We start from the raw sequence: 25367 nt of genomic DNA, 5'->3' as shown, positions 1-25367 counted from the left end.
TTTTATGTATATTTCACATGTCTAAGTGTCATCTTAATTGAAGATGTATTTTTATGTATATTTTTTGTATATTTTATATGTATTAATTCAATGTATATTTTTTATATATACGTTTTGTATATATTAACATATATTATTATCGAAGAAAGATCTTTATGTTAAGAAAGGAAGAAAGAAGGAAGAGAAAAACTTAAGAAAGATAATTAAAAAGAAAACGAATGGAACAAATTTAGAATTATATTGGTTTCGGGAGAAGACGAAATTAAGAAGATGAAGAAAAAGAAGGAAAGCTAATAGATAAAGAGAAAAAAAAAGACATGATTTTTGTACAAAGAATTATTGACTTTCCATTCAAATTGCTTATGTTTAGGGATAAATAATTAATATTCCTATTTTAATGGAACTGTGTGCTACAAATATAAATATTTTCCTGTCACAACTGTAATATTGGATTTCATGCTAAGAATTTGTTATATTTCTTTTAAACTCTGACAATTATGTAAAGTTTCCATATAAATAATTAAAACGAACTCAATATAATTGATCTGTGATGATGAGAGTCAGGGAGCAGATTTGAGTCACTCATGTGCCAGGAATCAAAACTTAATAAAAGGATGAAAATCATTGACATCCCTTCACTTTGCTTGTCAAACTCTCCTTCCAGCTTCGAACAATTGACATTCTCCTCCTTCTTACATAATTTAAATTATAGGTATATCACCCATGTAAAATATATAGTCAAGCATAATAGAATTTTTTTATATATATAGAGGGGAATAAAATTGTTAAGGGCAAAATAGATATTGCATAAGATAGGAGAAGAGAATGTCAATTGCTTAAAGTTGGAGAAGGAGAATGATTGCTCATGGTTGGAGAAAGAATTTAATTTTTAAGTAAAGTTGGGAAATGTAAATGATTTCACCCCTTAATCAAATAAATTCTAACATTTGAATTAAAAATAGTAAAGAATTCTAACCTTTGAATATCATTAAGTTTTTAATAATTGAGCTTGGTCTGATCAATAAAAATGAATGTTGAATCAAATCATAGAAGTCTTGCAATATACTCCATGTATTCCCCCCAAAAAAGGCAAAATTCGGAATATGAAAGTCAGCATGTTGAACTTTGTTGAACTATTTTAAAAACTTATCCACATAATATATATTAGAAAAAATCGTAATTTACATGGTTTTATCACAACTATTTGTTTGATGAAGTGCACTTTAAAAATATGGTCTTGGTGGCAACTAGTAATTGGATTGGTCGACAATTGTTATTGTGACGTGGTGGTTGCACAAGGATTATGGTTAGTGGAGGAGGTTGGTGGTGATGTTCATGCAATGATAATTGGCGGTGGTTATGAGATGGTGGCAAAAGGTAATGGTCGTACGACAGTGACCAAAAGGGGCGGATGTAGCATATACTCAGCGAGTTCAATTGAACTCATAACTTTCGACGCGGAGTAAAAATATTTATTAGTAAAAATAGTAGATACGAACCTATAACTTTAAAAATATAATGAGTTCAATGTTAAAAATTTTAAAAGTTGAACCCATAAAATTTAAATCTTGAATCCGCCTCTGATGATCAAGACAGACCAACACTAGTAACTGATATTGAAAGTGGTTGGTGACGATGGTTCGTAGTGATGGTTCTGCTATAGAAGCTAAATGTCGAGACAACTTGTAGTAAAGATGGATGGTGGTGGGTGGCAGTGACGAACTATGGAAGTGGTTGGCGGCATAGCGGTTGTGTAGTGGAGGTTAGTACTGAAGATGGCTAGTGGTGAAGAATGTGTGGTGGTAACTAACGGAGAAGGTAGTTGGTGGTACTGATGATGGTAATTGTACACAGTAATGGTAAAAGATCACATTATATATCAATATTAAATAAATGACATATTAATAATTTTAACATTCTTTATATTATTTGAATAAACCAACCAATTGAAAGTAAATAAATGGTTATTATAAAAAAAACAAATACACTTAAAAATCGGAATAAATTAGACTTAAAATATCTGCAGTGTCAGAAGTGCGGTATTAGTAGTACACTCTTTAATATATTATTCTAAAAAGGAAATACAGAGCACTCAGTCAAATTGGTAGCAGCCTCTCCTAATTAAAGAAAGAAAAAGTCATAAATCATGATATCTCTGACTACAAAATTCTTACTCTCGTGCTCCCTATTTGTATATCTTCAAAGTTGGAACGCTGAAAGCGAAGCAAAATAGTCAAAAGACAAATGAACAAAAAGGACCGTTGAATATTCCATGCAAAAAATATACACATAACTCCATTCTTCCCCTAACCCCAACATGGCCCAAGTTCTCTCCACCACTTGTTCCAATCCAATTTCAAAGTCAAGTCTTCCCTTTCTCAGTCAATCTGAATTATGAATAAACACTATTTTCTTTTCACCTTAGTCCTTCCCCCTTTTATATACACTCCTCTTTTTAGTTTCTTCTAAACCACCTATCTTTATGATCTCATTTCTTATAATTTTCTTGCCCTTTCCCATTCAAACCTGGATATCTTTCTTTTAATCTTCGCAGTTTACATATACTAATTTAATCTTGGTTGTGTCCACGGTCCATCTCTTTCTTTTAGACGTGAAAGTAAGAAACCCAAAAAAGTTTGTTAAATTGAGGATCTTCTTAATTTTGGTTGGTATATGTTCATATGGTTGGTATAATTATGGAAAATTGTAACGGCGGTTCAAGTTCTTCTCCAGCTCCTTTCTTGTCAAAGACATATGAATTAGTAGATGATCCTTACACAAATCCAGTCGTTTCTTGGAATCACAATGGCCGTAGCTTCGTTGTTTGGAATCCACCTGAGTTTGCTAGAGATTTGCTTCCAAAATACTTTAAGCACAATAATTTCTCCAGCTTTATCAGACAACTTAATACTTATGTAAGTGTACCATCCTTTTGAGTTCATTTTTAAGCTCTTTTCAGTTTTAAATAAATGGCCAGTCCGGCATGCGCGGGTCCGGAGAAGTGTCGGACCACAAAAGTACCATGATATTGTGGTCACATGGCAACAACTTTATCACTTACGCCAAAACTCTCGTTCTTTTTCAGTTTTAAGTACTTTTTGTTTAACAAAGATTTATTCATTTATCATTCTATAGGGGTTCAGAAAGGTTGATCCTGAACAATGGGAGTTTGCAAATGAGGAGTTTTTAAGGGGACAGAGACATTTATTGAAGAATATTTATAGACGAAAGCCGATCCACAGCCACTCTGCAACAGGATCACAATCTGTGGCGCCATTGACTGATTCAGAAAGACAAGAATATGAAGAAGAAATTGAGAGGCTGAAAAGGGAAAATAGCTTACTTCAGTCATCAGCTGAAAAGCATGAGAAATTTAATCAAGAATATGAGTTTGGTGTTAAGTCAATGGAACAACGTTTGCATAATATTGTTCATAGGCAGGGGAAATTGATATCTCTTTTGGCTCAATTATTGCAAAGGCCTGAATTTTCGTCCGATTTTATCGAATGCACAAACAATAACAGCAAGAAAAGACGGTTGTTAGTTTCCAATTACTTAATTGAGGAAGAGAATACAACTAACTCTATAGTTGTTCCAAAGTTAGACTTGGAAGTAGTTAAAAAGCTGGATTCTTCAATCAATTTTTGGGAACGTTTTCTATATGGAATTCAGAAGACTCCAACCGAAGATCAAATGTGTGATTTTGAGCATACACAACCTTTACCTTCTCCAATTGTTATACATGAAATGGATACTTTATCGGATGATTCTGGCAAAAGAAACTCTCCTATCGATCACCCATCATCGCCTTCAGGGGATATACAATCCTCGCCCGAGTTAGGAGGACCTTTGAGTCCTGTCATATCATCGATTTATATCAATTTAGAATGTCAACTTAAGCCATCAGATCAGAGCAATACAAATACCAAGATCACCAGTACTTTGAGTATTGATGCGATGAAAAATCAGGTTGAAAGTAACACTGACACGTCTAAATCAGTGTCAAACTCGGGTAATGATGTATTTTGGCAACAATTCTTAACTGAGACTCCTGGTTTATCTGAGCCGCAGGAAGTTGAGATAGTAAGTAAAGACATCGATGGCTTAACGTGTGATAGCATGTTAGCAGAAAACCAGAGATATTGGTGGAGTCGCGGATTTAATGTAGAAAACCTTGCTGAACGTATGGGTCTTCTCAGTCCAGCAACGGGAAGCTGAGTTGGTTCACTCTTTCTTTTGACATTGTATATGTCTATCGCTGAACTTTTTTCCGGTTTGAAGGAGTTTTAGACCAACGGTAAAGTTATCCCCGTATGACCTATAGGTTAGGGGTTCGAGTAGTGAAAGCAGTCATCACTAATACTTGCATTAGGTTAGGCTGTCTACATCACACCTCTTAGGTGCGACCCTCCCCGAACGGACCTTGCGTAAACGCGGGATATCTTATGCACCGGACTACCAACTGATGTCGCCGAAGGAACTCTTGCTGGTTTTTTTTTGTGTAATAAATAATAGATAGAGTTCCTAGTCCTTAGATCACTCAGTAAACTGAAGGTATATGTTAGCAATTTTTTGTGGAATTTTTAGAGACTATGCTTGTAATTATCCTAGTCCTAGTGAGTAAAATATTTGTGTTATAGAGGATTAGAGCTTTTGTACATTCAATGAGTAAACTCTTCATTTGCAACTTCCCCATTCATCTTTCTTTTACACCTACTTATTTTCACTTCCGAACCAGGCCAGTTCTCTGTTGGGGGAATTTAACTTTATTTACAATATACGCTATTGGTGTATTTTAACTTTGTTGCATCAAGTTGCTAATCTCATTTATTATCAACTGTTACATGTTTAGATGAATTCTTTTGTATTATTAGTGTATATAAGTTAAACACGAGACAGATTATTCTTTGATAAAGAACGATTGGAGAACCCTTCAAACAGAGTAGTCATAGAAATATATGGCAACAAGTACAAAAAGTACAATTAAGCTTGAGTACCAGTGTAGCAAGTTTGACTTTAAACGACATTGCAGGTCCACATCCTCCTTTGATTTGATGAGTGTTTATAGCAATGTAACATGAGGAAATGATGATTTGATTTATAATTCTACCACCTTCATTTAATTTAGAGAACCTTACGAAAATGTCTAAAATAAGCTCAAATTTACAACATCTAGCCATTAAATATAGACTTATCAAAGATCTCTTTTCGTATTTTTAAGCGTAATTAACAATATTAGATGCAAGACAGAAAGAAAATTTCATGGATGAGGTAACAAATAAGGTGATAAAACACAAAGAAAAAATATATATAAAAGATTCCAAAAACCTAAGCTAAAAGGAATCTTTTTCGATGAGTATGGTTGAAATTCATTGAAAACATATAAACGCGTCTAACATACAAAATTTGAAAAAGATTGGATGTGATTTGGACTAATTTAATATCAAAATTCGTTGTTAATACATGTATCACCCAAGTATCTCACACACAGGTATACATGGATATGCATGTGATACACATATGATACATATGTGATACACATATATCTTTTTTCATGTTCATCTTCTACTTTGAATTTTTAATTCAGACCACCTCAAAACTTCACCAAATCATCCAAAACTGACACTCAAGCTCCTTAAGATGTACCAATCTATCCAACAACACCCACTCAAAAGAAAGCAAAATTTGGTATATTTTTTTGTTACAGATAGCTAATTGGCTAATATTGGTAGCATTTGGCTAATATTGATAATATTTTATTAATTGGCTAATGTTTGTACTAATTTGCTTATGGGCTGACATATTTTAGAGTTTTTCTTTAATTTATTGGATTCAAAATCTATTATTTGTACATATTTAATGAGTCTTGTACAGTCAGACATCTCTATAACAACATCCTTATATAACAGTCATTCACTATAAAAACTAAGTTTTCCTCAGAACCGATTTTTTAAAGTTTTATTTTACCTCTATAATAACTTTTTACCTATAACAACAACAATCATATTTGTAGTTGAACGCTCTTTGTAAAATTACACATCTATAACAGTCATATAGAATCTTTAAGATTACTAATATTAATTCTAAATATATGCACACAATCTTTTCTATTAAACAAAGTTTCTATCTTGCATAAGATATAAGATTTGAAGATTTGCACATGATATTTATTTCATTGGATAAATTTCAAAAAATATTTAGATAGAAAATTTAACTGTTAAGTTCTAAGATTGTCTTCAAGGAAAAGCTATTAGATACTTTTTTGCTAAAAATTTGGGCACGAATCTTCGCCAATTCAGGCGTTATATCGCTAGTAAGAGAATGAAATCTACAAAACAAGCTACAATTACAAAATTCTTCCATCAATCTTAAAAGAATTTGTTTTTGTAGGTAGCTTTAAAATGTGTGTCTTAGAGTTTAAATCTTTATACGTTTATTTACGAATTTATTAATAGTGTATATTAGCTTTTTTCAATATTTAACTAGTAGACAATTTTAAATATGCATATCTTTTGAGATTTTAAATTTGATTTTTTTTCTTATTTTCTTATATGTAACATTAAAAAGAAAAAATAATTCATTTTTGGATAGTTTTTATGCTGCTATAAGTGTATAACAATTATTCACTATAAAAGTCAAACATATCAGTACAAACAAGACTATTAAAGAGGGTTGACTCTATTACATATACATAGTCTAAGCCGAAAGCTTGTTCATTGGATATGCCCCTGATCATGGTGTTCTTCTATTCATGGACTGATAACTGTCTATGACAAATTGCCAATTGCAATTTATTTGGTCACCTAACAAAGAACATGCAATTAATATACATTGCCTTGCACATGGATACCCTTCAATTCTATCAAGAGTTGAGATGAATAAACATTGATGTTTTCATTTTTCACGAAAGGTCTCATGTCGTAGAGAAAGCAATTAATTGTCTACTTACTATTAAATTTATCATAAGAAAATTGTACAAGATCATCCCCAATTTCAAATACGGGCTACAAGTGAACAAGGTCACCTTTAAGTACATTTATTTAGAGGAAGCCAAACAAAGTAGATTTAAGATTGGTTAATTTGATAGAATCACATAAGCAATTGGAGTTTCTTATCCCTCGGGTTGCTTATGAAATATTTTAATAGTAACTTAGTGTTTTTTTTTTCAACCTAACAAAACAAACAGTCTCCAAGAAAAGCAAAAAACAAAAAAACAATTAAAGGAAAAAAAACAGAAAGTTTTAAATCAATGATAACTGGCTGTTTATGTCAATATTCGTGAGCGACTGCTAATAACTCATTCTTAGTCAAAGCAGTTATTGCAAGAACACCATTAATTAATACAAAGAAAGCAATAAGATTATAAATCAGAAAAAAATAGAAAAGGAAAAAAGAAAAGATGTTGGCACGTCTTAGTCACATAACTGCAGATCTTGTCGAAGAAGTAGAGATCTAGCAACTTAAAAATCTGGTATTAATAAATCCAATGCCCATCATATCTTAAACTTTAATCTTCTTTTTTATTTTGTTTTTATAGCTAACACCAAAATCACAATCCATATCTTAAACTTTAATCTAAAAACACTTCAGCGTTTTAAAGTAATTCAACCAACATAAGCTGTCAGCTGTAGTTGATTTTTTCCTTCAATTTTACCCACCTTAACCGACGACAAGAATAACCCCCTAAACCAAACCTTTTCTTTTGTATTATTGTCTTCCACCTAACGGAAATCCAAGATCAGATCACACCCCCTTCCCCTATTAAGCTCCAATTTCTCGATTTAAAATCTTCTATTCAAATCCATTAACCCACAGAAGCTCAGGTCAGTTTTTGTCTTTCTTTCTCAATGCTTTTACTAGTTGCTTTCTTGATTCTCCAATATCATTTGTTCTTCTTGATTCTATAGACCTGCTATAGAAATGGGGTTCGTTTCGTTTTCCAATTTTTTGAATATTTAATTCGATAGGATTCAAAGTTTTGATTTTTACTGTTTCTTTTTGCAAGATTTTGGGAGATTTACTTTATATTTGAATTGGGGTTTGAGTTAAATCTCAAGTTGGTTTAATGCAGATTGTTGAACTTATTTTGGCCACCAGTGAATTGGATTGGGGAGCTCACTGCAGATTTCAATCACTTCTAAGGTGTGTTTATCAGATTTTAATAGTGTAAGTTTAGAGTTGTAAAAGTTTCATTAGAATTAGTCTGGTGAAGATAACTGGCAGATATAGTTCTACGTTGGACAACTGAGCTGATTTGCTTGGTTGTCGATGGGAGATAGATGGCTTTGATTGTAGAGGAGAAATGAGATGGTAGAGAGTGATTTGATTATAGACAAGGTTGAGGAGAGTGCAATTGACAACTTTCGGAGGGCGCCTTCCTTCTCGGGCTGGTGTGATGATAATGGCACCCTCCATTCAGCTCAATTAGGGAATGTTCGTACCCTCACTGATGACTTTGACTTTGAACTGCCACTGGTTAATCAGAACGGTATAGGAAATGGATCTGTAGGCGAGGATACACAAAATTATAAGCAGAGGATGAAGGGTGGTGATGATTTGGCTGTTGCATCTACTGGGAATGGAAAAGATAGATATGTTCCGTTTGACGTAGAGAACGGTTCTAGAAGTAATCCAACATATTCAAGTGCTGGCGGGGAAGGCTCCACTTATACGGACCACCATGATCCATCGCGAGCAATTTCAAAGAATGTTGTTTCTGTTGCTGATGTGCTGAAGACGTTGGTATTAATACTTGTATGGTACACATTCAGTACGTTCTTGACATTGTAAGTCTACTTGGTTATGAACTTATGATTTGACTAAGTGATTTGTTTCCTCTCATCTGTATTGAAACTTTAAACACGTTGGTTCTTATCACATATTCACCTGGTCCAGGTACAATAAAACTCTTCTAGGGGATCATCTAGGGAAATTCCCTGCTCCTTTACTGATGAATACCTTCCACTTTGCAATGCAAGCCATTTTGTCCAAATTCATTACCTGGTTCTGGTCCCGAAAATTTCAACCCACTGTAATGATGAGTTGGAAAGATTATTTTTTGAGAGGTAAGTATGATCGTCACATCCGTTTTCTTTAAGCTATAATACTAGGGTACAGGTTTTTTCTTAAGCATGCATTATTATTGCTTTTCAACTAATTGTTCAATGTGTTCTACTGTAAGATTATAAATAATTATAGATGCTAAGAACTGTTCTGACATTTGGGAGGTGTAGGAGAATTGAGAAGCAGGAGACTGTAACCCAAGAGTACTGTGTTAGGCTCACTTCTTTCCTTGTATAATTTGCCTGTAGGGTTCACTAATTGGAAGACAAACTGCATGATCCTTGCATAGTTCTATGCCCAGTTGGTACATCATTTTCATTGATGGATTTGACTAGCAACCCACTTGGCACAACCGCATGCACTTCTATCTGATAAGTAAATTGAATTATAAAAAGAACAGAAAATGAGTGCTGAGATTTGTATAATGATGAAAACTAGTTAGACCTATCTATGATCCGAGGAGTCTATAAAGTCCAACAAAGTGTCAATAATTTACATCTTTCATGCACCCCAATAAGATAAAGATGCTCAACGTCAAAGTTTTATACAGTGAATCTGTTTTCTCCTTCCACACTGTGCATACAATGAAGAATGGTATAGTATTCCATAGGACTTTGGGTTGCTTTGCTTTTTTCTGGCCTCTCCTGCTGATGGCCTCCTTTAACATCGCCCGCTTCATTCTACATAAGATTTAAAGTGGACTTCAAATTTGTCAAAAAAAAAGGCGCTGTGTAGGAACAAGTCGTCCAAGTTCTGTCAAACATATAGTTGCAGGTAGCATTTCCCGTTCTTTGAAGTTTCTATTTGAGTAAGGAATTCCTTGTGCATTTTAATCCATGTAAAACACATGTTTTAGAGGTGCCTTGTTCCGCCACAATTTCTCCGAGGCCACTGATCTTCCCTTAGATCGTAGTATGATAAAAATTCTTTTTTGCTCTCTGGACCAGTGATCTGGTTATGGAGATAATGCTTGGACGTCCTCCAGTTTCAAAAATATTCTTGAATCTGCTCCAATTTCAAAACCAATTGATCAATTGAAATTTATTATGCAACCTCAAGTTCTTTTTTTTTGATAAGGTAAATTGTATTAATCAAAAGGGAGAAAAAACTCTCGCATACAAGAAGTATACAAAAAGTAGAGAATTTACATCTGAACATGATTCTCTACAAATGACGCCCAATCTTCTACACAAGTAGGGGCTACATGTGTGCACCAAAAAGCGAGCAAAGATAAAAGACTATTCCTAAGGTGTGAAAACGGAGACTCGATCCCCTCAAAAACTCTCCTATTTCTCTCTCCCCAGACTAACCACATGAGAGCTAACGGGGCGAACTTCCACGCCTTTTGCTTTCTTCTTCTACGGAAACCGGCCTAGCTATATAGCATTTCCTTTACAGTGTTTAGCATCACCCATTGAACACAAAAAAGATTCAGGATTTCCCTCCATAAACCCCAGGACACAGGGCAATACAGCATAAGATGATCAACTTCTTCCCCTGAGCTTTTACACATGTAGCACCAACTAACATGTGTAATTCCTCTCTTTCGCAGATTTTCAGATGTCAAGATCACTCCCTCGCTGCTAGCCATGCAAAGAAGCACACCTTCGTAGGCGCCTTAGGAATCCAGATCGATGAGTAAGGGAAAATAGTCTCCTGTCTCACTAACATACTCTGGTAGAAGGACTTTACGGTGAACAAGCCATCGCCACGCAACCCCCATCTCCAAGAATCATAAGATGGATTGGGCATATCTTGCCCGTATAGCAGTGCCAACAAATTTTGGAGCTCCGCAATCTCCCAATCTTGCATGTTCCTTCTAAAAGAGAGGTCCCATACTATCCTCCCTTCATGCTCCTTGCGAATTTGTTGGACCATAAATTCCTTCTGGTTAGAAACTCTGAAGACGTGGGGGAAAGAGACCCTCAGAGTAGTCTCTCCACACCATCTGTGATTCCAAAAGCTGATTCTCCTTCCATCTCCCACCTTGTAAGTGATGTTGCCATAGAAAGCTTCCCAGTTCTTCATGATGTTCCTCCACATGCCACACCCGAACGGTGCTGTGATTGCCTTGGTACTCCAACCCCCTCCCGTGGAATCGTACTTTTCTGCTATGACCTCCCTCCATAGAGCATGCTCTTCTACCCCGAATCTCCACAGCCACTTCCCCAGCAGAGCTCTGTTGAATACCCTGAGATCTTTTACTCCAAGTCCACCCACTTCTTTGGGGAAGTGACTGTCTGCCAATTCACTAGATGAAACTTTCTAGTTCCATCTGCCGCATCCCAAAGAAAATTCCTTTGAAGTAGCTCCAGTTTTTCTGTGATGCTCACAGGTGCTTGCAACAGGGATAAGTAATAGGTAGGGATACTCGACAAAGTGCTTTTAATAAGCACTTCCTTACCGCCTTTTGACAAATACCGTTTCTGCCAGCCTGCTAATCGTTTTTCAACCCTTTCAATAATTGGATTCCAAACAGTTGTATCCTTTTGCAAAGCGCCCAATGGTAGACCCAGGTAAGTAGTGGGAAGAGAGCCCATCTTGCATCCGAGAACATGAGACAAAGCATCAATGTTAGCAACCTCACCCACCGGGAAAATCTCACACTTGCCGAGGTTGATTTTGAGTCCTGATACTATCTGAAACCACTGCAGTACCTGCTTTAGGCAGGTCAACTGATCCATATCGGCATCACAGAAAACAAGTCTTAGCTGTGTCAAGTTACCACATTACAAGTCTTAGAAGCTTTCTTAGCTGTTGTCACCTTGGACCATTGCACCACCTACATTTTCCACAGTTCTCTTCCCGAAGGAAATTACTTCTTATACTGTGCAACTGCTTCTCGATACTTACAAGTATAGGAAATGGAGACGTTACATATGTGAGGACTGAGGATACTGTCCAACTCAATATTGACCAGTGTTAATAGTCCTCCCAGAGATAAGTATTTTCTTCTTTGTGGCTAATCTTTTCTCAACCGATCACTCCTTTCCATATTATCTCTTCCTGTGTTTCCTCCTAAAGGAAGTCCAAGTATGCCTTAGGAAATTTACCACCCTACCTTCAAGTGTACTTGCTAACTGTTGGATATCACTCTCTTCATTCACTGGGATCATGGAGCTTTTAGCCATATTTATGGGTAGACTAAGATACGGCTTTAAAGGCAACTAGTACAGCTTCTAAAAGCACATTGTTCCTCGTCCCCGATAGGATATTAATGTGTCATCAGTCAATAGATGTGAGATACCGTTACTGAATTTCCAGCATTCTACTTCAAAATCCAGAAATCCACCTTTTATCTGTTGCTATTTTTAGGATCCGACGTAATCTTTTCATTACTAGTATAAATAAGAAAGGCGACAGGGGTTCACTCTTAGCTCAATTCTCCGGTGGTAGGGAAGAAACCTTTATGGAAGTCATTGATTATGATAGCTAATCTGATTGAAGAAATGCAGATGTTTTTCCACTTAATTCAATCTATCATCAAAGCCCATGTCCTTCATTACAGACCAAATTTTGTGGTTGCATGCTTTCTCCAAGTCTACCACATTACACCTGCTCTTTTCTGGTTCAATCTCAAGTTAACATACTCATTTGCAATTACTGAGTCATCTATGATTATGTTCCCTATAAAAAGGCATATTTGGAACCTCAGACCAGTTTCCCGCTAATAGGCGTGTGATCTTTCTGCTTTTCAGTACCTTGTTTTTGTCAAAGCATCAGATATTTTATTGCAATGCTTATATTTTGGTATGGTGGTGTTGTCTGAACTATAATGATAGTTCAATTTATCTTATCTACTTGAAGTTATAGTTTCTGTTCATTTATTTGTTTTTTCGGGGAAAGAATTTCAGTTCTTCATTTATTCGAGGCATATGATCACTTATGCTTTTTATTTGCACCTGTATGGAAAAGTCTAGTGCATAACTTATATATATATTGGTCTCCAATAGTTTCCTGCTAATTTTTATTAACTTTTCTGACAACTAATGCTACAGATGGCCTTTGCCTTTCACAGTTGTACCCACAGCTCTCAGTACGGCAATGGATGTCAACCTCAGTAATGCATCCCTTGTTTTCATATCAGTCACATTTGCTACTATGGTGTGTATTCTTTCTCCTTGTAAATCATACATTACCAATCAATATGATGAATTTTTTGTTTTGGAAAGTTTGAATCACCAGGGAACATAGAAAAGGACACAATCCCAAATTCCTTCAAGTCTCTAGAAATTTCACTTTCATCCGCTAAAATTTTAACAACACTGACAATACAACCCTGTCACTAAAATGTTATTTTGAAAGACTTAAAGGGAGAGAGAGAGAGAGCGAAATAGTTCTCTACTTTTAATTATAAACAAAGAATAATCCTCTAGTTTCCTTCCCTTACCCCATTAATTCTTGGCTCCTAATGGCAAGTTTATCATTGCAGTGTAAATCTGCAGCACCGATATTTCTCCTACTGTTCGCTTTTGCTTTCAGGTACTTCGTTTAATCACTGGTCTCATTGAATCTTTACTGTGTGTCATAGATGCATGTCTAGTTGAACTACTCATCTATGTGCACAATTACTCCCTCTGTTCCATTTTATATGACACTCTTTTCTTTTTAGTCAGTATAAAAAAGAATGACATCATTCTATATTTGGAAACTTTTTGATTTTAAGTTTCCCATTTTACCCTTAATGACATGCTTACATAGTTCTCGAAATCTCATGACATGTTTAAAAACACAAGTTTTAAGGGTACTTTTGGTATGTACGAAAAGTCTTTCCTTCTTTCTTAAAATCCATGTCCAATCAAACATGCCATATAAAATGAATGGAACGGGTAACTTTTGCATATGAAGACTCTTCAATCTTTTGCCGGATCTTTTTTTCTTTAGATAGAATACATCATTGTTCTATCCATGGAGAAAACAGATCAAAATTGCATTCTGTGGTTATTTGAAAATGTGGAAATGAGGGTAAACGAAATTGCTCTCTTTGCTACTAAATCTCCTAGAGAGTCCTATGGTATGGATAGGCCCTTGGTCTTGGTATCTACTAGCCTTTTTGGTGAAGCTCTTTCTGTGCTGTTAGTACTTCTGTTTTGAAATTGCAAGTTGGTCACAATTTAATCCATGTTGCCCCTCAAGATTACTGTGTGTTAATCTAATTTAACAATCCCTCCATCCCATTGTAGTTGGCTTACTCTTTATTTTGTCAATATGACCTATTTCCTTAAAGAACAAAGTTTACTAGTTCCAAATCTTGAATAAATATATTGAAATAATTTGACTGTTGATGGTTCTTAAGAAGAGAATCATTGTATCTCATGGAATGGTTGCTTTCTGTTTTGTTCACGTAATATCTTGCCTTGTTATGAATAGAAGGTCCAGCAAGACTTGACCTTAGCAGAAGCAGGAGATATCCTGTGCTAGAATTGTGTGGATTAACCCTTCTTTACCCTGATGTCTTTCACTACTTAGGTGCTAAAAAAGGATGCCCTTTTTAATTGTTCAGCTAGTCTCTTTCCCATGAATAAAGCTCAGGCAAATCGCATGACCTTAGAGGAAGCGGGATAGAACCATCACCAATAATTTTCAATTAGCCTCTCTTTAGTGGGTAGACATGCTGAGAAAGGCAGGCCTTTTTTTTCCATCCGTTGTGTGCCTGATCCTTTAATGGTTAAATTTTCCATCTATCTCATGAATGAATTCATTTGGTATCTCTCGGAAATGACTTCTTATAATTTTGCATTTATTTGGTCTACTGCTTGTTTTTAACCTCAAACTCTTTTTAATAGGATTGAGTCACCGAGTTTAAAGCTGCTAGGGATCATGTTGATTATTTCTATTGGGATACTATTAACAGGTATGCTGTACTCTTACTTTTATCGTTTGCCATGGTACATTCTCCTTTCAACTAGGAGGAGGCTGAATTTTTTTTTCATACAACAATACTAGCTGGAATGAGAAAGTTGAGATGGATACTAGTGGAACAAGAAAGGGAAAGTTACAATATACGAGTACTGAGAATGATGAGGAAAGTGATAGAGTAGTGACTCCACAAGGTAGTGTGAAGACATAAGTTAAAACCGTACGGAATTTGTCATGCAATTCTGCTAGGGTGCAATCATTTGAACGGAGCACTACAAAAACCACTGGTGCAAAGAGTAGAAAGAATCATAACGAATGAGATGAAAAGAGTAATTTTAAGGAAATGTCATGACATATGGGTTAATGAATAGTATAGCCATTGAATGTAGACAAAGAAAACTGAGAAACATGGAATTCACACAGCGTAGCTGAATTGATTGGTTATGGCTGAGTTCATTTGTGTTATTCTCTTCACAACTATCTCTATCCATTTGACTACCTCGTTATCTTCAAATTTGAGTGCTTAATTAACTCTATTACGTTGTGACTTTTCACTAATTCTGTTGTCTGTAAATCATATCTGTTCAGTAAGCACATCTGACCTTTATTGGTTGATGATACAGTTGCAAAGGAAACAGAGTTTCAGTTTTGGGGATTTATCTTTGTTATGCTAGCTGCTGTTATGTCTGGGTTCCGCTGGACTATGACTCAGATACTTCTGCAGGTAGGAGCGCGTTCCTTACTTTAATTGTTAGCAGTGAATTCTTTTCTCAGTATTTTCTTCTTCATACTTGTGCTCACTTCGTCTATTTTGTGTTCATTCTCCAATATTCCATCCAACGGGTGCGCGCTGACCAAAAACTCTCATAAAGAAAGAAGTCTATGGTAAGGACTATCAGCAAATTATAGCAAACTTCAAAGCTCTGAAAGTGCATTTATTCATGTTATAGTTATGTTATTAATATTGTTGGTGAATGAGTTAATGTGTTCTTCATTTTACCTATTTTGGGTTTCCCTTAAGAAGTTAAGGTATTTTATTTGTTGTTTTAGTTTTGTCATAGTAAGACCAGCTGGTATTTATTATTTCACGAATGAAGATGATAGGTTTTGGGCATAGTTACCCACCTCTTTACTGAAGAGAATCATGCTGAATTGTCCTCTAGCCCATGCTTATTTGAATTATTCAGAAATGAAAGATTCATGTAGCCAGGTCATGCATCAAACTGAATGTGTTGGCTTAAAGAACTGGTTGGGAACCTTGAAGAGAAGATAATATCTGCTGTTGTTTCTAGTATAGATTGCAAAATTTTCTATTTCTACTTTAATACAGTTTGTTTTGACCCTAGTCTGGCCAAATTTGATAGTTAATCAGGTATTTCGGTTTAATTCTGTAAGAATATATATTGTACTCCCCCGTTTCAATTTATGTGAACCTATTTCCTTTTTAGTCCATGCCAAAAAGAATGACCCCTTTCCATATTTGGAAATAATTTACCTTTCTGCAATGATTTATAGCCACACAAAATATATGTGCCTCATTTTACACCACAAGTTCAAAAGTCTTCTCTTTTTTCTTAAACTCCGTGCCCAGTCAAATAAGTTCATATAAATTGAAATCTACGTCATTACATATCTATGGTATGATATCTGGAGTAAGTAGATTTTAACTTGAGAGAGAAAGAGAAGGAGGAGGAGGAGGAGGAGAAAATGGAAAGTCAAATAGATCAGAGTATCTTGACGGGAAGGAAGAAAGAAATTGAGAAAAAGGAAAAAGCGAAGAAAACCATAAAACACTTGTTGCATTGTGAAGGTCGAGTACTATGGAGAAGTGGTAGTTAAAGCAAAAATGGGAATGTCTATTATGCCCTCAGATTTAACGCCTTTGTGAAGAGAAACTAAATGAATGGAATAATTGCTACCTTTTAAGGAGTTAAGAGGGTTGGGCCCAAGAAAGCATTTTAGGGGCCTAGTTGCCAACGCAACATTGTTTTTGATCAAGTAAGCTTTATTTCCAACCCAATATTTTGAGGGACTTCATAGCAACTGCAGATTAAAGCTTCAAGTTTACAACTCTTGTGGAACAAAGACGAGGCAAGCTTTTACCTTGAAATTCCAGCATGCTGTTGTAGCTAAATCCCCTTTAACAGTAGCTAGATCAGCCTTGCGAGTTCTAAACTAAATCTTCAATATTTAGTGAATGAAAAGTTGTGCCAATGCTCTTAAGAAGTAAATAATGTCCATACAGATTGTGTAAGAAACACGTTAAGACTGAATCATGGTGAACACAAGTATTACCACAGGACTTACACAAGTTATCTTGGTTCTCAGAACTTGCATCCCTACCATTTCTTAAAAGGTTCCTCTGCTATTTACAACCTTATGTATGTCTAAGGCCTTTAGTTCTGGAGCAAAGCAACCATTGCCCCGTCAGAAAAATGTTTTAAACTGCATTTTGCCCAATCCTGTAAGAGCATTCCAAAGGCGTGTGAGGAAGTTCCAGCTTCCAACTAACGTAGTGGTCTACTGATGGCATCCGAGCGTGTGGCCTAGTAGTCAATGAACTGGGTGCAAAATCCCAGTAGAGACAAAGAAATATCAGGTGATTTCGTCCCATTTGCCTAAACATTGGTGGGCGAAGTTACTTAGTACTTGTGTTGGTGGGAGGTAGTAGGTACCTAGTGAAATAGTTGAGGTGTGCGCAAGCTGGCCTAGATACCAACATCTTTATTAAAAAAAAGTAGTGGTCTATTGACGCCCATTGACACCTTCCAAGGAATGCAAGAAGTGCTTACTTTTTTCCTCGACACTCATGGGAGCTGTAAACCAAGAGAAGTAGTACACTTAGGTTATTAGAAAGTTAAGCCCAAATAAAAGTTAGTACTTCCTCAGGGTACAAAGGGCAATTTTGAGCTCATCTAATCAATTAGACATCCTCCGGATTGCACTAACTCAGCACGATGTGCTTTGTGTTTTTCTGACAAAATCATGTTTGCTTTTAAGAAAAATAGCTACTTGGAATATTATATATTGAAATTTATCCTTTGAATGTTAACTAGTAGTTTGTACATACATTTATGACACGCTTCGGTTATTTCAGGTTTAAAAAATCCACTCACGCTAATGAGCTATGTTACTCCAGTGATGGCTATTTCAACTGCTGTGCTGTCTCTTATTTTTGATCCATGGCATGAGTTCGGAGACAACAGTTACTTTGATAGCTCATGGCACATTACTAGAAGTTGTTTGCTGATGCTTTTTGGTGGAACATTGGCTTTCTTTATGGTATGCATGTATATCAAGATCAATCAATTCGAGTGTTTAATTATCCAATATTCTAGTGGTAGATTTCTTTTACTGCCTTTTCTTTCTCTTCTGGAAAGTGTTTGTCTACAAAAACACCAGAATGTTTAGAAGCTATAAACAAATTTGATACGCCTTCCATGCACGTAGAGATAATTTTCTTTCTCTGCTCTTTTGTTTACTTGCAGGTTTTGACAGAGTATATTCTTGTGTCTGTTACTAGTGCAGTAACTGTGACAATAGCAGGAGTCGTAAAGGAGGCTGTCACTATCTTGGTATGATCTAAAAACCAAGTTCTCTCTATCTTTTTCTCCTACTTTCTACAATTGCTTTAGCGCGAGCAGCAATCTTAAGTAATGTAATGTAACTGACTGATCAAAATAAAAGAGCTTACAAGTAATGTAACTGGTTAATAGTTAGTCACATTTCAGCAGTTCTCTGATAGCAGTTTACTGTATGGAATTTATAGGTTGTTTCTTCTTGATGAACATTAGGATTGTTAATTAGAAAGCCATACAATTCCTTCTTCCGTGAATAGCATTTGGGGGGAGGTGGAACACATAGATGGTTTGTCCTATATGGGCTTCGGAAGTAGCAGAACCGTTGAAGCAATAACAGTTGAATACCCCTTCCTATATTCAAATAAGATTAGCTATTGCAGGGAGCTTGAGCTGTAAGATATTGCCATCTCTGAAAACTAGAAAGAAAGTTTAGCAAATGTGACTTACGATACAAAATAATAACAATATCAGATTAATCATGCATTTCCAAGTATATTTGGTGGTGTATATATGACATCTAGGAGAGCACTTGTCCATGCCATGAGCCATCAGGCAGTGAATATATGCTTGCCAATGAGCGTGACGTAACTTCAATATTGCACACTATTGATCTCTTTTATTGCGCATATACCTCATTTTCCTAGATATTTTTACTTCAAGCCAATCATGTATCTTCAATCGCATTAGACTGATAGAATCAGTTTTCGCTAGTTGAAAAGTTTTTCCGGTTTTGGCTTGCTACAGTTGCTGAAACTAATTGGTAATTATGTCGGTGGCATTTTCAGGTTGCTGTCTTTTACTTCCATGATAAGTTTACCTGGATGAAAGGTGTTGGTCTCTTGACAATAATGCTTGGTGTCAGTTTGTTTAATTGGTACAAGTGAGTATTTGAGCTCTCATATTTTTGCAAAAGTTATCTTGTGATTACTTACTTCCTGCTGCTGTTAAAAATAGATAAGTTTTTTCTTTAAAGACCTGCTGCAGATGTCTACTCCTATTTATCTTGTCAGTTCCTCATCCTCAGTTCGTATAAAGTTCACTCGTCTAAACTACAACTGCAATATGTTTCCTCATTTTATGTAGTGATTTCTTCAATCTCATTTGGCATAAAGTCCACTTGTATGTTGGTGAAGATAAGCTTTTCCATTGCTACTAGTTGGATGTTTTGCCTTATTGATTAATTTGATGCTGGCATTGTTGCTACTCTTCTTAGATGAGTTACAGATCCTACGCTTCATTTTACACCAAGCATGACGTTCACATTTTGCATGTGTGCCATATTAGAAAAACTAATATGAAGATTCTTCATTTAGATTGCAAATCTCGTTTATATTTTTATTAACCTGACACACCCTTACATGTAGAAGTTTTTAGAATTTTTCCTGATTGTAAGTCTTTTTTTTTTTTGCCATTTAAATGGTTTCATTTAAGTCTTGTTTCTCTTGCTTAAATTCATAGTCTTGGCCATTTAGAGAAAAAGGTCTCGACTGTGACCAGCTCTGTCCAAGACTTAAACCCAACATTCATTCCTCCTTTTCATAATAATGTGGATATTACTGATTAGATGTAATTAATGCACTTCATCCCTCGCAGTTTACATGACATTCTTTCCATTTATGACCATTCATAAATGTTTGACACTATTTTATTAAAAGCATTCTGCCAAACAACAACAACAACAAAACCAGTATAATCCCACAAAGTGGGGTCTGGGAGGGGTAGAGTGTACGTTGGCCTTACCCCTACCTTGTGAAGGTAGAGGGGCTCTTTCCGATAGACCCCCGGCTCAAGGTAAAAGTAAAAGAAGCAGACACAACAAGTAGTAACAACAACAAGATAAGGTGATAAGGTGACAAGGTGATAGAATAATCGAAGCGAAAGAACCGACATATAGTAAAAGAAATCTACGGTTAAGAAGGTATGAAACTAGGAGACTGATACTAATGCTACCGGCATGAAAAGGAGACACTCCCGCCTAACTACTGACCTTCTACCCTAATTCCCAACCTCTACACCCTCCTATCAAGGGTCTCAGTAAGCTGAAGTTGCGTCATGTCATGCCTAATCACCTCTCTCCAATACTTCTTAGGGCCTACCTCTATCTCTCCTCAGCCCAACCATGGACAACCTCTCGCACCTCCTCACCGGGGCATCTGTACTACTCTTCACATGCCTGTACCATCTCAACCTAGGTTCCCGTATCTTATCATCCACGTGGGTCACTCCCAAATAATTTTCAATAAATATAAAAAATCAGGTATCGGGGGTGGTTGGCCATGACTTCACTTACAAATACTGAAGTCATTATTTCTAAGTTGAAGTTTGGCCATCAACAACAACAACAACAAACCCAGTAAATCCCCAATTATTTACAAATATTGAACTTTAGTATTTTGAAATACTAGTGAAATATTGAAAAACTTTTTTGTGGAGTACTTCAAGTGAAATAATGGTTTTCAATCACAAAAATTCTATTTATTTTTTCAAGTGAAATACATGTCTAAACACAACTTCAGCTTCCATATACTCTTTCAATTTCAACTTCAAATACTCTTAGTTTTTAACGTCGACCAAATATTTTCCGAATGCATACTTAAATATACAAAATTAAACTTTGATATGATGTTTTTCCTATACTATTTATTTTTCAACAACCATTTTATGATTTTCTTTGCTTGCTATTTATATAATTCAAAAATCAAATTAATATAAAAGATTCTGTGCTCAGTCAAATATTGCCATATAAATTGGGAGAGAGCTTAGTCAATATAATAGACATGGCAATGGGTAGCCCGATGCACTAAGCTCCCGCTATGTGCGGGGTCCTGGGAAGGTCGGACCACAAGAGTCTATCGTACGCAGTCTTATCCTGCATTTCTGCAAGAGGCTGTTTCCACGGCTCGAACCCATTACCTCCTGGTCACGTGACAACAACTTTTACCAGTTATGCTAAGGCTCCCCTTCATAATAGACATGGCAATGATATAGTATAAATCTCTATTCTCGTGTATCTCCTTTGTTTTGCTTTTTTTCCATCTTTCACTTTAAGACTATATCTTTGCTTGATCTAACTCTTTAATCCTTGATAAAAAATAACTAAGTTCTTAACACACTAGTGCATATTTTCTTGGAGCAATTTTCTATTTTTGGACACCGCTTTGCATTAATTTCAACTTAACTAGTATCTGTGCTAGTTCGGTAATTCTTACATCGCATGGCCAGGGTGTTTACCAGAAATCGTGTAACGATGTATTTTACTTAAGTGACAGCACCTAATCAAACCAAACTTGTTTATAATTCGTCTAGCAAATCGCTAATAGGATAGGGTTGCAAAGGGAAATAATTACTTGAAAAATGGTGATTTTATTAGTGACTTGGAGTATTATTTCTCTGTGACCCGCAGCCGCTAGATCTGTTTCATTGCCCTGTTATAATTTACTGAATCTGTTATTGTACTTCAAGTTTCTACAGAAAACTGAATCGTGTTACATCATAATACAGACAGGTTTTTGCGATCCATAGGAAGATGTTTATCCCCATGTTACCATAGAATTTTAGAATTGTTGGATGGTTTTGCTAGATATTAAATTGTTATCCGCTTCTGCTTTTCAGGTATGACAAATTACAAAAAGGAAATCTAAGTGAAGATGAGATGTCACGATCCTCAATGCAAAATGCAGCTGCAAAGTATGTTATTCTTGAAGAATTGGAAGATCAAGATGATTGTACTTGAAGTTCCTATACCGTATTATCTGCATTTGCAAACTTTGTAAGCTTCTTAACTACAATGCTGTCATGCTCTCTGTATGTTTGCATATGAAGGGGGGAATGTTTTGTATCATCATAGTTTTTATGAATTTCAATTAAATTACCTTTTGTCTAGTCTGGTGAACAAACTTATTAAAAAATACTGAAGGTATATCAGATGAAAGAATTTTTCAAATCACAAAAAATGGACGAGGAGGTTATTCAACATCCTACTTAAGCTGCTCCGTGTCCATGCCCAGGAACAAATTGAATATTACTGTGGTTGTCTGTATTTAATGCTCTAGGAGCCTGCATTAGGCTAGTATTTTGGTTGGGAAGTGGCGGAAAGGGTTGGTAGTTAAACCTATTATGTACTTTTTTCTTTTCTTTTGGGCCGTGGACAGTATGGAGAATAGAAATTGTTCTTGATCCATGCACTTGATATGAAACCAAGCTCTTTTCTTCTTTGAGAAAGATATGTGAAACCAAGCTCTTGTGGATGAGATGAAGATGAGAAAGCCTTACTCCGCTTTGATCAGCCTGATTGCTGATTCTAGATTTTACTTAATTTTTCAGTGCTGTATATATTTGATGTAGTTGGTGAAAATTACTTTGGTGTAGCTATATATTTTGTTTAACATTTTTTATTTCCCGTGAACTTTATCTGTCTTTGTTCGTCTCACAAGGCATACCATATTAGCTGGAGGTAGTTGGATTTGAATCCAGTTGCTTGTTTCTGTTTATGTACTTGCTCAATTTTCATGAATGCTTGTTACACTGATAAACTATGGATAGAAGTTTTTATGAGTCTAGCAAAGATCTTTTAGCCTGCATATACGTGTAGAGGTGACTGACAACTGTTTAATTGTGATACGATTATTAGATGACTGCTGCCAATGCTGATATTTTCAATAGAGGATGAGTGTCATATTTGAAGTTTTTACAAGTCTAGCAAAGATTATTGTAGTCTGCATTACGTGTAGAGTTGACCGACAACTGTTCGATTGTGATACGATTACTAGATGACTGCTGCCAATGCTGATATTTTCAAGAATGGGTGAGTTGTCATATTTGGATTATACCAAGAAGCTCAAATGGGACCAAAGTGGCAGCATCAACTGGTCTTTGTTCAGCTTAACCCTGCCCTAGACAGCCTTTTATCAGTTTGCTGGTGAAAGGAAGAAGGTTTTGTTCATCATTATTGTTGGTGAAAAGATTGATCAGTTTCCATACATAATTCTAAGGGCTCCATTTTTGTTAAACAAATTTTCTATTTTGTTCTTATTGTATCTCTGTATTTGGCATCAAAATTTCATCCTCATTTATTCAAATATTTTTCCAGTTTTATCTCCTTCTCGTTGTGATTACCTTAGTAGCCAGTAGGCATCGGCCAATGTTATAGATCTTTAGTTTACTTGTAAAACAGGTTTGTAGTTGTATTTTAGACGGGTTGTTGCGTTGAGCCTCATCAAGAATGTTTGTCAACTAATCTCTTTCTCCCGTCAATGTTTTTAATCATGAAATAAATAATATTATTAGGAATAGAAGAAAATGTAGTTCATTCACCACTTTTTATTGATAATGCGATTCTCTATTCTGACACCCGTATGAAATATACGCAGCAGATACCTTTAGAATTATTACTGAGGAAATTCAAGATATAAGAAAGTAAACTCACGAAGAAGTTAAGAAAATTCAATATCTTATATATATACATAAAAAATAATTTTGATCCTACCTGTGTTATTCAAACATTATTGGCAGAATGTGTTCAATCTAGTCATGTTTGAACTAAAGGTGACAGGGGGCTGGGCCGGTCCGGTCCGGTCCGGGTTGCTGGAAAATGTGACCGGCCGGTCACCAATCCGGGCTGGTTACCGGTGTTTCCCAACCAGGTTTAACGGGTACGGGCCCATTCAGTGATTTAATGAACTGGAACGGTTCCGGGCCTAAGGGGGCGGGGTGGGCCTTTTTTTTTTCGTATTTTGTATAACTACCGTAATTTATATTAATATAAAGTAAAAATATAAACCAAAAAAATAATCTTATAAAAAGAGTTACAGATAATAGATAATAGAACTTTTAAAATCCTTTATATTTGAATATATCATTAAGAATTTAAAATAATAGAACTTTTAATTTGCAAGTTCTTTTTTTTTTTTCAAACTTGCAAATTAAAATTTACATTTAACAACAACTAAATTAACGAAAAGAGTAAATTCAAAGTTTAATTATTAAATATAAATCCAGAACTTTAAAGGTTTTGCATTGCCTTAGTAAGTTCTTCATAATCAATATGAACTTCTTGGCCATCTTCTGGACTGTTAAATTCAGATGGGTGACCATGTGTTAATATATCTCCAAGTTCCTCGTCTTCTGGTTTATCAACATCTTCACGTCCTTGATTTTTTCGCTCCGATCTAATCCAATCTCTGAAACACACTAAAACTTCCAAAGCATTGCTTCCCAATGAGTGACGGGTGTCTCCTAGTTGTTGTCTTGCTTGATTAAATGCACTCTCTGGTGCAACAGTTGAAATTGGCACATTCAGCACGTCCCGAGCCATAGCGGAAAGAACAAGAAATTGCTTTTCATTCTCATGCCACCATCCCAACGGTGAAAGTTCCTTTGTGCGAGGCTCTGATTGCTTTTGCAAGTAGAATTGAAGTTCATCAATGTTCCTGCTACTGGTTTGAGTAGAAGGAAATGTAGTCCAAATATTATAACCATCAAGGCCTTCATCTTTATCCATAGTAGCAGATGCAGTAGAAGTAGTACAATGCATAGTGAAATTAACATTGCCTACATTAATAGCAACATCATCAATTATATTTGCATAATAATTATATAATTATTGTAAATAATCATTTAGCTTGTTCATACAACAATATATATTTGGGATTTCAGTTGGTCCAATCTCCATATAAGTATATAAAGCATTGATTAATTGGTGATAATTAGACATCTTTATAGAAGGATTTAAAACTACACCAATTAAGTAAATGGGTAAATGACCCTCTATAGCCCCTCAAAATTTTAATAGCCTATGTTTTTCCCATTGACATAAAATGTCTCTCAGGCCCAAACATATTACATCTAATAACCCGAAATGTCTAT

The 25367-nt window shown here is 35.6% G+C and overlaps 2 protein-coding genes across 3 annotated transcripts; both read left to right on the top strand.

Moving 5' to 3' along the window:
- The first annotated feature begins 2468 nt into the window (after positions 1 to 2468).
- Positions 2469 to 4697, top strand: LOC104105371 (heat stress transcription factor A-4c-like). Its single transcript, XM_009613653.4, has 2 exons — positions 2469 to 2915; positions 3136 to 4697. Exons 1-2 carry the CDS (start codon positions 2682 to 2684, stop codon positions 4216 to 4218), a joined length of 1317 nt encoding a protein of 438 aa, XP_009611948.1. The 5' UTR covers positions 2469 to 2681; the 3' UTR covers positions 4219 to 4697.
- A 2785-nt stretch (positions 4698 to 7482) lies between these two features.
- On the top strand, positions 7483 to 23597 carry LOC104105370 (probable sugar phosphate/phosphate translocator At1g06470). Of its 2 annotated transcripts, none has more exons than XM_009613650.4 (13): positions 7483 to 7823; positions 8072 to 8786; positions 8896 to 9065; positions 13082 to 13167; positions 13496 to 13545; positions 14850 to 14917; positions 15546 to 15646; positions 15795 to 15807; positions 18020 to 18204; positions 18411 to 18497; positions 19289 to 19383; positions 22116 to 22272; positions 23273 to 23597. In XM_009613650.4, the coding sequence occupies exons 2-12, from the start codon at positions 8308 to 8310 to the stop codon at positions 22234 to 22236; spliced, it is 1455 nt and encodes a 484-aa protein (XP_009611945.1). In that variant the 5' UTR covers positions 7483 to 7823; positions 8072 to 8307; the 3' UTR covers positions 22237 to 22272; positions 23273 to 23597. The 2 variants fall into 2 exon arrangements, with proteins under 2 accessions (XP_009611945.1, XP_009611943.1); XM_009613648.4 differs by having other exon boundaries at positions 23134 to 23597.
- The last annotated feature ends 1770 nt before the right edge of the window (positions 23598 to 25367 follow it).

This window comes from Nicotiana tomentosiformis, chromosome 7 (genome assembly GCF_000390325.3).
Source record: "Nicotiana tomentosiformis chromosome 7, ASM39032v3, whole genome shotgun sequence".
In the NCBI taxonomy this organism is placed as follows: Eukaryota; Viridiplantae; Streptophyta; class Magnoliopsida; order Solanales; family Solanaceae; genus Nicotiana; species Nicotiana tomentosiformis.
Note: the sequence above shows the minus strand (reverse complement) of the source record. Positions and strands in the feature narration are given on the sequence as shown.